The 13,739-nt window shown below is 33.5% G+C and overlaps 1 protein-coding gene across 9 annotated transcripts in view; it reads left to right on the forward strand.

Annotated features, from left to right (window-relative positions):
• Positions 1–13,739, forward strand: part of BLTP1 (bridge-like lipid transfer protein family member 1) — a 210,978-nt gene that overhangs the window by 25,671 nt on the left and 171,568 nt on the right. For all 9 annotated transcript variants that reach the window (XM_015139163.3, XM_015139167.3, XM_078002225.1 and 6 more), the window contains exons 7-11: positions 6,979–7,165; positions 8,365–8,446; positions 8,845–9,038; positions 10,933–11,012; positions 13,159–13,309. In XM_015139163.3, the coding sequence (XP_014994649.3) occupies positions 6,979–7,165; positions 8,365–8,446; positions 8,845–9,038; positions 10,933–11,012; positions 13,159–13,309 (694 nt within the window). The remainder of the gene's footprint in view (positions 1–6,978; positions 7,166–8,364; positions 8,447–8,844; positions 9,039–10,932; positions 11,013–13,158; positions 13,310–13,739) is intronic.

Below are 13,739 nucleotides of genomic sequence, written 5' to 3' on the forward strand. Positions count from 1 at the left end.
ATCATTTAAAAAGCACCTTCTGAGGCAAGGCATGTTGGCTCATGCCTGTAATCCCAGTGCTTTGGGAGGCTGAAGTGGGAGGATTGCTTGAGACAGGAGTTTGATACCAGCTTATACAATATAGCAAGACCATGTCTCTACAAAAATTTTTAAAAATGAGCTGGGTGTGGTGGTATATGCCAGTAGGCTTAGCTACCTGGCCTGAGATGGGAACATGCCTCAGGCTAAGTTACAGTAAGCTATGATCACACCACTGCACTCCAACCTGGGTGGCAGAGGAAGACCTTTTCTCTAAAAAGTAAATAAATAAATAAATAAAAGTGCCACTTAGTCTTATATTTTAAAAGAGAAACATTTAGCTCAGTTCACATCCCACCTTTGTTTGTTATCTTGTTTCAATTTAGTTCACCTGCATTAATAATATTCCAGCCAAAGACCTGTATGATTAAACAGTAAATCAGATCTCCAAGCTTGGGTTGATCTCCATGCTTACATGGTCTGTATTTTCTTCATGGCTTCTGTCCAGGATCTTTTTTGTTAATATTCCTAGCCTTCTGCCATCCTTAGGAGTATTTTATGTGGCAACACTCCTTTCATCCTCTGTACCTGCACCGCAGTATTACACACTTAGATACAAAGAGACAGGTTGCCTAAAAGCATACCCATAGAACAGAAACACGGGGAAAAGGACACATATAGAGGCATATATGTGTACACAGAAAAGGCATGCACATATAGGTACACTTATGTACAGATAAACATTTTCAAAGATGAGTACATACATGCATACACACTCACACAGCCATACATGCATGCGCACAAGTGCTAGTACACTGACTGTATTCCCTTCACAGAGATAAATGCGCACACAGTGGCTACATGCAAGGTATCCTCCCTGCCCCCCACATACAGACTGAGTACCATTCCAGATCGACGGAGGCATATCCCCAACAGGGAGCATGTCGCCTCACAAACAAGTATCCCTCCAAAAGACAGGCACTTCTTCCAAAAGCATCCATCTCTCATATACACGTGCACGTAGACACACACACACACAGCTTCTTTAAAAAAAAGTAATACATTGAGAATGGCTGCGTTGGATTCTTCAGGAACTGGACAAAGGAGGTAAATAAATAGTAGAAAGGATATAGGATGTGATCCCTGTAACATCATTTACTAATATTGTGACTTAAGGCAAGAATTTTAACCACTCTGAGCCTCATTTTTTTTTAACTGTAAAATGAGGACACCTCTACTTACCTCTAGAATTGCTGTACAAAATACATACTAGTTTTTTTCTCTTTGAAGGTCAAATTCTTCCTAGTCATGTAAATTATATATGTTTTCAAGTTACTCTTTTAAGATAATCTTTCATTTCAGAATGTGATATAATGTTCAGAATAATAATAAAGGCCCAGCTCAGCTCTATTGCACTCTTGTTCCAGGTACTGTTCTAGGCACTCTATGCACATAATTTTATTTAATCCTCACAACAACCCTAGCAATTGGAGCCCAGGATTATACAACCAGCAAGAAGTAGATTGGAACCCAGATACTAAACTCTTCACAAAATAAAAGTAAAAGTAAATGCATGTTGTAGAACTGCTTAAGTCTTCTGAACAAACAGCTGATTGAGACTCCTTGTTTTCCAAAGAGAAATTAGAAAGAAGATACGTATTTAATTATGTAATTGGGACACATGCTATTTGTAGTAAAAAAGGCAAGGTGCAGAAGTGCTGCCAAGGCCTTATAATTCTTAGAATCAATACAAAGACAAAACAGTCTACTGACCTTTTAAAAACTGCTCAGGGTTTCCTATTTATGTAATTTATTTAACAAACAAGGTTTAGATGTAACCAGTTTTAAATTACACTAATCGATTATAGTAGGCTAAAACCTCTAAGTAATAAAATAACAGAAAGGGACACGCTTTACCATCATTTTTTCACTTCTTGACATAAGAATTTCTTGTGGTTAAGAAGAAAGCATGACTATTTATTCAGATCCATACTCATTTAAACATTATATCATTGCCTGTTAAGAAGCAACTGGTTTTACAGTTTATTTTCCAAAAGACAGTCTTTATCCAAAAAAAAAAAAGAGTTTTGATGGATATAATTGGTCTTTAGCTGACAATCATATATATAGCAGATCACTAATTTTATAACCTAGGGAATATTTACAAACATCCTGTGGTAAACAAATTAGATGTGTTCTTTTTTTTTTTTTAAAGAGCTGTACTGGACAACTGATAGATCTAAATGTGCTCCTAGCATAGAATTTGGGCACTTGAACACTCCTCCTTTTTCCTAATAGAGAAATTCAAAAACAGTAATAAAAATCTTGGTCCTACCTACAGACAGACTTTGGTCCATATCCTTGGAAGGCTGAATGCACATCTGTCTATTCAGGCATATGCCCCAGTTAGGCTTCTAATTTTTCCACCAAGAAACATCAACTTCCATCTTGGTTAACTGTCAAAGCATATGGATCTGCCCTTAATTGGCAAGAAATACTGACTATAAGGTCTTGTTAGTGGACATAATCTGTTTTAATATTATATATAATGATTGTGTAATCTACTAATCTTGTTAGACTTTATCAAAAGCTTAGTTTGCAGCCTACTCATTCCTCTATCTACTATAGTCTAAATTCTGTCCCTGAGTAATGTTAGACCAATAATGTACTTAAACTAAATTATTTATTCCTGCATTACTATTTGACATTATGTCTTTACTTTTGAAGGGTATGACAGTGAGCATGTTGTTAAGAATGTCATCCTTCATACTAGAGAATTTCCTTTAAAAAAGCACAGGGAAGAAAACTTAATTGACTCTTCACCAATGTTGTGCTCTGCTTGATGAGAATTAAATGCCATACTGTAGGTAAACATTTGAGCAAATTATTAGTAATTGCAAAAGTAATAATTGATAACATCTACCAACCTCTAACATCACTGTAAAATAGAGGTGTGGAATCTTTTTTTCTATTGAAAATCATTGGCACACAAAAAATTTTAAAAAGAACACTCAAGCCAAAAACAATTTAAATATTCTTAAATGTTAAGAAGAATACAGAATATCCAAAAATTATAATATTTCTGCTCTAGATTATGGGCAATTACAGACAGCATACAGAGAGACAGCAATATGCTAATATCTAAAGAGTGACAAAAAGAATTCAAGACTTTGACAGAAATTATGGGGGAAAGTCAGTCAAGGGAAGGCCAGTATTTAAGCTATTTCTATTAACCTGAGGTGTATGAATCTGAAGTAGTGACTACATTTTGCTATGTCCTTTCAAAGAAGCTGAGTTTATGGCACTCCCCTGCCCTCTCCTGAGTTTATTGACTGTGCCTGCCAGGTGTTCAGCGTCCTCCATACGCAGTTTCCAAATCATCCCCTATTACCCCGTTACCTTAAATTTACCACCAAATTGAATTTCTAAACACACCCATTTTCTAACCTCAGTGCCATTAGTCTAATCAGTTATTCCATCTGAGTTCGCGTCCCCTCCACATCTGTCTGACATAATCCTACTCACTCATCATCATGCATGCTCCTTGAGGAATAAGGCATTCACAAGAGCCCTCCATCTGCCATTCTGCTTCCTGACAAACGGGCAGAACTCTGTTGTCAAACCATGACCCTGTTGGGCCCATACCAAATGGTCTATATCAAAGTTAGAAGTTCTCAGTACTTTTCCTCCATTCATATTCACTGCTTCCTTTCTCCTTTAATTGTAATTGTTCATATGCATCTGCTCCACCAAATCGATTCAAGTAGCACTCATTTCCCTCTTTCTTTTTTTAAATCCCCCTCCCATCTTAACACAATAATTAATAAAGTGAATGCCATATAAATACCTGTTAAAGATTTTTATCAAAAACACCTCTTTCATGAAAGACACTTGGGTCAGTTATTCTTGACTTCATACTTGTATTCTGGTGAGGAGCAAGTCATTTTAAGGAGATGTAATATTTCATGATCAAATGAAGTAACTACTTTTCTCAAAAAGAAAAAAAGCTGGGTTGGGTACAGTAGCTCACACTGGTAATCCCAGCACTTTGGAAGGCCTAGGTGGGAGGATTGCTCGAGCCCAGAAGTTTGAGACTAACCTGGGTAGCATAGTGAAACCCTGTTTCTACAAAAAATACAAAAATTAGCCAGACATGGTGACACGTGCCTGTGGTCCCAGGTACTTGGGAGGCTGAGGTGGGAGGATCGCTTGAGCCATGGAGGTTGAGGCTGCAGTGAGCCATGATTGCATCACTGCACACCATGCTGGGGGACAGAGCGAGACCCTGTCTAGAATCAGAGAACTTCTAAAATCAGAAAATTCTAAAGTGGTCAGTGTCATTAGGCTTAGCTTTAAACTGTCAGTTGCCTCTGGATACTGCAGGTGTCTTCATCCTTTCCACAAGCTGCATTCAATATTTATGGTAAGAATTTCCAAGGACTTCTTTGGGCCCCAGTTGACAAGGCTGTTTTATAATACAAGGAGCACTGGACTGGAAGTTAGCAGACCTAGGTTTTTGCTCTGACTCTACAAGTTACAATCACAGGAATTTCTCTTTTTTAATCAGCAAAATGAGAGGTTTTGAAAGTATTAGTTATTTCCAAGTCGATGAGGGGTTTTGAGATCAATTGTTTCCAAGTTTTGTTCTTTGGAACAAAATTCTAGGGTTAATAGCTTGGGATATTAGTTCAAATAGACCGCTTTCTCTACTTTCCAACCTCACTGTCCCCCTACAACTTTATTTATTCACACAAATATTATAAACACTGAAAATAATTGAGAATAAAATATATAGTGCAAATATACAAAGAGATACATTTTTCTTTCAAAATCATAAACCAGCTATATAAACAAAAAAATTTTTGTTTCAGCTCCACTGTAATCTTGTTAGAAATATGGCTTATGTTAACTAAATATGTTTTTAAAAAAGAAAAATTTAGACAAAAGAGCAAATCATCTAACAAATAGACTGCAAGATTAATAGAAGTGTGACATGCAGGGGAAAATATGCACCTAAAGTGAATCTCTCTAAGGAATAAACTAGACAGACTTTACAAATGAAATCAAAGGCAGAAATATTGGGCCTGCTGAAAGTAAAGTGAATGTGTCAAAGCCAAGACTGAAAAGAACGTGGCTCTTAGGAATAATTTTAGTCATCTCTGTAGTATAAGTAAGATATCTTTACTTAAATGCCACCTAAAATTATTCTTTAGATAGTTGATAGCAGTTGCTAAGAAAAAAAGTTTGTAGGGCCAGGCGCGGTGGCTCACGCCTGTAATCCCAGCACTTTGGGAGGGTGAGGTGGGCAGATCACCTGATGTCAGGAGCTGGAGACCAGCCTGGACAACATGGTGAAACCCTGTCTCTACTGAAAATACAAAAATTAGCCAGGCATGATGGTAGGTGTCTGTAATCCCAGCTCCTTGGGAGGCTGAGGTGGGAGAATTGCTGGAACTTGGGAGGCGGAGGTTGCAGTGAGCGGAGATTGTGCTATTGTACTCCAGCCTGGGCAACAGAGGGAGACTGTGTCTCAAAAAAAAAAAAAAAAAAAAAAAAAAAAAAAAAAAAAAATTCGTAACAGTTGCTAAGAAAAAAGGAAAAATGCTGGTTTAACAACTGGTACTATACAATCACAGTCTAGAGACTCATTAACATACTGCCTTTCTAAACCACACACGAGAAACTGCAAAATGCCCATTTCAAACTCTCTCAGAATACCTTATTGTATGACAAAACTTAGCCTTTGTTCAAACTTATCTAATGAACAACTGCTCTAGCTGTTGGAATACTTTTTCCAGACATGAAATCTTCCCCTAATATTCTGATTTCGTTGTTTCTACAGACTCCAAATACTAGCCCATTTACGCCAGTCTCATCAGGGAGGAGTACATCATATAGTATAGAAGTGGGGAAAGGCTATGTGGGGCAAGGGAATGATAGCAAAATGATAGAAGACTAAATACTAGTGAAGTAATAGTGAAATCTAAAGTAATTTTGGCTGGCTCAAACTTGTAAGTTTAAACCTATTTTCCTGTAGGAATAAAGTTATAAATGACAGTAGATTACTAGGTGAAAAGAAAGGATTTTTCAACCAAGTGATGATAAAATTAGAGTTTTGTAAACTTCATAGTTTTAAAAAACATCTGTTATAAAGTGGAAAACAATTAAATATCCATAAATGTTTGAATTTGTTTAATAGAGATAAAAATGGATAAAGGTTATAAAAAAGAGGTACCAGAAAAAAAAGGTAGTTCTTTCATTTGGTAACAAAAGAAAGCATTGATTGTGGTACCTTTCTTCTGTGGCACTCTTTGGTTGACATGTGATGCATTGTTTTAGATTATTTCCTGAGTAGAAACAAGTGCCTCATCCATCACTTTAAATGGATTCCTTAATAGTAAATAGCAATTACTATTGCTATTTCTACTTAATGTAATTATGTCTTTTATTTAAGAGAAGATTGAAGTTCACAGTTCATAAAACCTATGTTTTAGTGTTATGTGTGTTTAAAGAAATAAGTATTTATGAAAAATTGTAGTTTCTGTGATGCAAAAGTTCAAATACCAATATGATACTTAAATAAAGCATCATACTTTAAATATTTTACTGCATGTATTTTGGTATAAAATTATGGCTATATTAGGATAAAAGTGTACTTTTACTCTTTAAATGATACTTTACTATTCTTAGCATAAAAATCTTTAATTTTTTTTAGTATGTAACTGGAATCTAGAAATTAAAGTTGTTTTTAGAATGCTAAATTAAAATATAACAGAAACATCAACTTTTTTCTTTTTTTGTCCAGTGTTTTGTATTTATTTTATTAGTATGCCTCTCTGTATCGTAGAATTCTATTTTAAAATAAATTAAATTACTTTAGCTGTGTAAAAATGTTTGCATAAAAACTTTGAAGTTCTTGAAAAGTTGACTAAAAAATTTTTTTGTAATTGGTGTCTTTAGATCCAAAGGCAGAAACCAGGTTATACATCACAGTCAATGACTTTGAATTTCATGTCTATAATCGTTCGGATCTTTATGGACGCCTTCAAGAGTTGTTTGGTTTGGAGCCAACAATAATTCCACCCAAGAAAGAAGATGATAAAACACGGGAAAATGGAAGGACAAGAACCCAATCGAAAATTGAAAGGTTCAGTGTCATACTTGAATTTTATTAATCTCTAGCATTAAACATTTGTCTTTATTGGAATATCATTGAGGCTGTGCACCTAGACAGAGCCCAATGTTGTTTTGCAAATTAAAACTTTTAGTAACATAAATAATTATATAATTATTTGAGAAATTGTGATAATATAGAATATTTAATCTAAAAAAGTCCTGTTCTATTCCCCTGTGCACGAATCCTACTTTTCTCTATATTAATAACTACCGTTATGAATTTAGTTTTTATCCTTTTGAATGTATGTACATAAATGTATACATACATATTTAAGGTGCATGTACAAATACATGATTTTGTTCTGTGTGTTTCTAAACATATATGTTTAGAATATGTGCCTCATATAGTGTGTATTGTTCTGTAATTTGCTTTTTATGCAGCAGTTTGTCTGTAAGCTTGTTCCATATCTGTATATGTAGGTCTGCTTTTAAAAATACATATCTGTGTATGTAGGTCTACCTACAAAATTATTCTAGAACAGGATCAGCAAACTTAGACCTATAGCACAAGTCTAGCCTACTGCCTGTTTTGTATATAGAGTTTTATTGGGACATAGCCACGCATATTTATTTATATATTATCTATCTATTTAGTGAATTGCTGTGAAATTTTCATTTCTTAAAATTTGTATACTTCGTATAGGGCCAGTTTTCTTACTCTTGGCTTATCATTTTCATTTCATTAAGGGAGAATTAATTTGGCACAAGGCATTTGGGCAAGGGAAGGAAGAGGAGTAACTGGATCGTTTTCAGAAGTGCTTAAAACAGTAGACAAACATCAAAGTAACTTGTACCTTAATCATTTATGTTTTAGTGACAACTTTGGCTGTCTTAAAAAATGTCGTTTGGTAACATAATGGGCAAAATGGTAGATGTAATGATAGCATATCATCCCTTATTGTTTTGTCATTAAAGCTTGTTATTCTAAAAACATAGTTTTATTATTATAGCTTATCCATCTAAAAGTTGATATGATCGAGTGCTCCAGTAGACAGCTTTAGGACTGTTAGTATTCCTTCAGATGATCATTGTTCTGTTTACTGAAGTAGTCATTAGATATATTTGGAAAAGTAAACTGATATTGTGAGGTATGGTATTGTGAGGAAGCGAACTATGTCTTCGGGTATTTAAGTTTTTCTTATTCATGTCAGTTGTATTTTTTCTTGTTAGAGTTAAAGTAAAAACAGAATCCCAAGACCCCACATCTTCATGGAGATCACTTATTCCAGTCATAAAGGTCAATGTGAGCACAGTAAGTAAATTCTGCTACAATTACTGTTTCATGGGGTAATAACGTACAACTTTTAATTTTTGCAAATATGATTTTAATGTAAGAAAATTAAATTTGTGGGGTTTCTTTTAGTTCTCATTTCTGTAAAGTATAAGTGAAATAATTATTTTAACCTTAATACTGTTTTCTGACAAATTTGTGTTTAAATTTCTTTAAGTACTTAAATATTCTTTTAAGTACTGGTTTAAATTGACCAGTGGAATAATTTAAATAGCACATAGTCCTAAAGTGGAATCATTAAGCTGTTGTTTGAAAATGTTTGTTATTAGTTTAGCTAAAGAAAGAAATATGGCCAGAATAGCATGATGTAATATCTCTTATCGGTTTTTTTTTTGTTTTTTTTTGTTTTTTTTTTTAAGGGACGTTTGGCCTTTGGAAATCACTACCAGCCACAAACTCTGTGCATCAACTTTGATGATGCTTTCTTAACTTATACTACAAAACCACCTTCAAGTCATCTTGACCAATTCATGCATATTGTGAAAGGAAAGCTTGAAAATGTTCGAGTCATGCTTGTTCCTAGTCCAAGATATGTTGGTCTTCAAAATGATGAGTAAGAAAATCTTATAAAAATAATAAAAAACTTCTTATAGCTAATACAGATACAGCTAGAAACTTGAACATCCTTTTAATTTTTTTGCTACAAGTTGTACAAAAATTAGGTACATTTCTCTATTAAAGCAGTTAACAGCGTAGTCCTTCTTTATGGGATAAATGGATATACTATCCAGTGATAAACTCTAATTTTAAATATTTTTCTGCATGATTTTAACTATAATTTTTTTATCCGTTTTTCTTTCTAATTGTATTTTGGAAACTTGTTTTGTGCAATTAGCTCCTGTTTGTATGTTAGGAGAGACACATTACAGGTAAGTTTTTGTTTCTAGAAGATATGACTAAAGAGTAAATTGAACAGATTCATTACAGTGGAATACCATTTTGAGTTAGTGAAAGTTGAAAATTGAATTGAAATTACTCTTGGAACATTTGGTGAAGTTAAGATGATATAGTTTTGCGACCCACTTGACATTTCTTTAAGTTCCAAACTGTCAGTTTTCCATCTAGCTTTCCAGATTTTTTTTTCCTTCAGTGAAGTAGTTGCTTGTATTTATAAGACTCATTATAGGAATGATGTACACTGGACTCACTCAGTGTGGTGGAATGCTGAGTGAGAGAATGATGGGCTCTTGTGGTTTTTGTGTGTAAAGGATACTCTGTGGTTGAATTTATGTAATTTAAGTGTTCATATGGAGAGTTTTTAGTACAGTGTCTCAGCTTTTATCTTTGTGTGTAGGCACTTTATGAGGTTATATGTGAAACATGATTATTCCTTTTTAGTTCTAACTCTTGACTGGCCTGGTATTCGATTTTCCAGGATTTGGCTAGAATGATAGAAAGAGGGTTTTTCCTTTTTGAGTGTCATAGTGACTGGGTCTACCTGGCCTCCCTCTTCAAGATCATGGACTTGGTTAAGAATCTTCTGGAATGTGGACTGTGCACACAAATGTGTATGAGTGCACAGGATTTTTTTGAAAAATTATAGAGAGTAAGATGAAAAAGTGTCTTGTTATTAATAATTTGTATAAAAAATTTTTAAATTATATTTTTCACTTGTTAAAACTAAGTGTGGAGATTACATGATGATATTAAACATTAACCTTTGTGATTTAATACATATTTAGAAAAAAATTGCTGAGTTTTTGCATTTAATGTTATCTAATGATTGAGAAGTTAATTTTGATATGCAAGAAGATATGTGATGTATGTATGACAAAAAGAAAAGTTGTTTAATCAAAGCAAACAGAGATTAATGGTTTCTGGGAAATTATTGATGGTAGAAAAACATTCATTCCAGAGTTAGAGTTCACAGTGTTCGCTCTAGATTTATTTCAAGTTGATTAAATATTCATGGAAATAGGTAATATGAAGATAAAAATGACAACTTTTGTCTTATTTGATGTTCTTGAATGATTATAGTTTAATGTACAGCTAGATAAAATGGTACTTATTATTTAACTATTAATATAAAATGGTCAAATTTTAATTTTGTTGTAAATGCAGAATATGATCATTTTATTCCAGTGATCATTCCATTGTATTTAAACTTTGTTTTAAATCGATTTCTCTCATTCAAAACTGAAAATGAAAAATATAAAACCAAAGTTTTTCTTTTTAAAACTAAATTTTTTTTCTTCTTGAACTAATTTACTGATAAATTTTTAGTATCATTTTATTATTGAGTCTAATAAAGAATAGAACTATGGAACAATTTCTTAGGGTGATTGTTCATGGGAAAGATGTTTTTCTTTCTTTTCAAGATGCTACTTGTTATATACTTTTTAGTTTTTTTCTTTTTCTTTTCACCTATTGCCAGCATTAACTAGGATACTGAACATTTTATATTCTGGAGATTTGTTTAGTTTGCTTTCCCCTCCAACTTCTTATAGACCACCGAGATTAATGGGAGAAGGTTTTGTGGTGATGCAGTCAAATGATGTTGACATCTACTACTACATGGATGAGCCAGGTATTGTTGTTGTTGTTGCTGTTTTTTTAAAGTGACCGAGTCTCACTCTGTCACACAGGCTGGAATGCAGTGGCGTAATCATAGTCCATTTTACCCTTGACCTTCCAGGCTCAAGCAATCCTCCTACCTCAGCCTCCTGAGTTGCTAAGATGACAGGAATAATGCCACTGTGCTTGACTAATTTTTAAAGTTTTTATAGAGATGGTATTTTGCTCTATTGCCCAGGCTGATCTCAAATTCCTGACCTCAAGTGATCCTCCTGCCTCATTCTCCCAAAGTGCTGGGATTGTAGGCACGAGCCCATGGTGCCTGGCCTGTTTTTTTTAAAAGTATGTTTCATAGCTACAATTATGTTTGTTCTATGAAATGCTGATATCTAGTAATATTTTAAATCTTCTTGCTTAGGCAACAGGAAATGGTAAATGTAGATATGAGTGAAAGTATCTGAAAAATATCTGTGTCATTTCTCAAAACTTGAACATTAGTTTAGTATTGTAGATTAAAAGAGAACATTATTTTTTTCAAATTCAGATTTCATAGATAAACCTCAAAAATTGAGAATGCAGATGATCATGAGTGAAAACCTTTAAAGAATGTAGCAATAGTTAAGGTAGTTCATCTTACCTTAGAAGCTTAGTATATTAGATTCGAGACTTAAAGTTTGAGGATTGAAATCCATCTAGTTAAAATTCTTGACGGGTGGCTTCCATTTTATAAAAGTATCTAAACATTGGATTTTAAGCTCTTTTTTCATACTTCTGCTCTTTTTATACCTTTCAGAGTATAAAAGTATTTAAGGTCAAAGTATTTTGAAAGTAAAACTAAGATGTTATTTGCCCTTTCACCATTTTGACATTTGTGCTAATGGTGCAGAGCAATGGTGGGTAAAATTGTTGTTGCTTTAACACTAAGCAAGGAAGTGGTTCCTAATTATACTAGTAGTCATTGTGTTTTTCAACTGCCACACATTTGTGGTAAAACGAAATGTCAATATCGCATAAAAATTTCCTTGATAAAGCAGTAGAAATTATTTATTTTGTCAAATGTTGACCTTTGAGTAAAGTGTTTTTAATATTTGGTGTGAGAAAATGGGAAGTACACATAAAGTGCTTGTGCTGCATACCAAAATATTCTGGTGTCTTGAGGAAAAGCACTTGTATGATTAAGTCGCAAGCTGCACTAATTGCGTTTTTTTCATGGAGTGCCAGTTTTATTTGAAAGAGTAGTTAGAGACAAACTGTAATTTGAGCTTTCTTGTGAAAAACTTTGGAAAATTTGAGTCTGCTGTTATGAGCTTGACAGCATCCCAATAGTTAACAGCTTTTATGATGAGACCACCAATGATATAGCAAGGGTGATGTTTTTAAATGTTTAATAATGGAATTGGTCAACATTTGGAAAAAATCTACATTGCTCAGTGAACCTGTATTTCCCAAATGACCAGTGCATGATGTTATAAAAGTCATGCATAGATAAATGTATTCGAAGTGCAAGATAGACCAGTAGATTTTAACATAACAGGGTATGAAAAGTTTAGTGATATGGCTTCAGATTCCACATTGCAATTAACCTTTAAGAAATTTCCATTTGTTGAATTTTGGGGTACCATCAAAGAAGAGTATTAAAAATTGCCTGAAAAAGCTATTAAAATACTCCTCCCTTTTCTATCTACATATCTTTATGAGGCCAGATCTTTTCCAAATCCTTCAGTAACAGATTGAATGCCGAAACAGCTATGAGAATCCACCTGTTTCTGTTAAGCTAGACATTAGAGATTTGCCAAAAAAAACCCCTCTAATACTTCTCACTAAATTATTTGGTTTTAGAAAATATAGTTATTCTTCATTAAAAATGAGATTAAAATTTCATTTAATTTTTATATTTATATTACGTTATATTTAATTGCATTAAATATGTCAACATGAGTTTATTTTTAAAATATTTTAAAAAATTGCTGACTTTTAATTTTGAACATAGTAGTTCTTGATAGACATAATACAATATGAGAACAACCTCTTTTAGGTTCTCAATAAATTTTGAGTGTAAAGGTTTCCTGAGACCAAAAATGTTGGAACTGCTGATGTAAGGAAACTTTTTAATGGCCATTTTAAATAACTGCCTTTATATTGTATGTTCTGGAATACAGGACTTGTTCCAGAAGAAACAGAAGAAAATATTGAAGGAGAAATGAGCAGTGAAGATTGCAAACTACAAGACTTGCCTCCATGTTGGGGACTGGATATAGTTTGTGGTAAAGGAACAGATTTTAATTATGGACCATGGGCCGATAGGCAGAGGTACTTGAGTATATTATATTTCTAATAAGTCTTTTAGATATATTGAGATGCATATAATTTGAAATAAAATCTAGCTTAAAATTTTTATAAACTTTTATTACAGCAGAAGAAGATATCACTAAGCATTTTGATCCAAATAATAACTTGCTTGTGGCTTTTCCACAAGCAAGTTCATTCCAAAAGTGGAGCTGATTGATTGGAAAGATGGTGAATGAAGAGTGTATTTGTTGGTTCATTTGTTTTTTCTTTTGGATTTAATCCACAATGATTTCTTTATTGATCCCCTACTATATGCCACATATTGTTGGGACTATGGGAATTCAGAAATAAAAGACATATGTCTTCCAGTTTTAGTGGGGAAGAAAGAACCAAAAGACTCATATTAGGTGCTATAATAAAGGTAAGTAAAGGGTCTTGATGAAGAACTTAG

Source organism: Macaca mulatta, chromosome 5, assembly GCF_049350105.2.
Source record: "Macaca mulatta isolate MMU2019108-1 chromosome 5, T2T-MMU8v2.0, whole genome shotgun sequence".
Lineage (NCBI taxonomy): Eukaryota > Metazoa > Chordata > Mammalia > Primates > Cercopithecidae > Macaca > Macaca mulatta.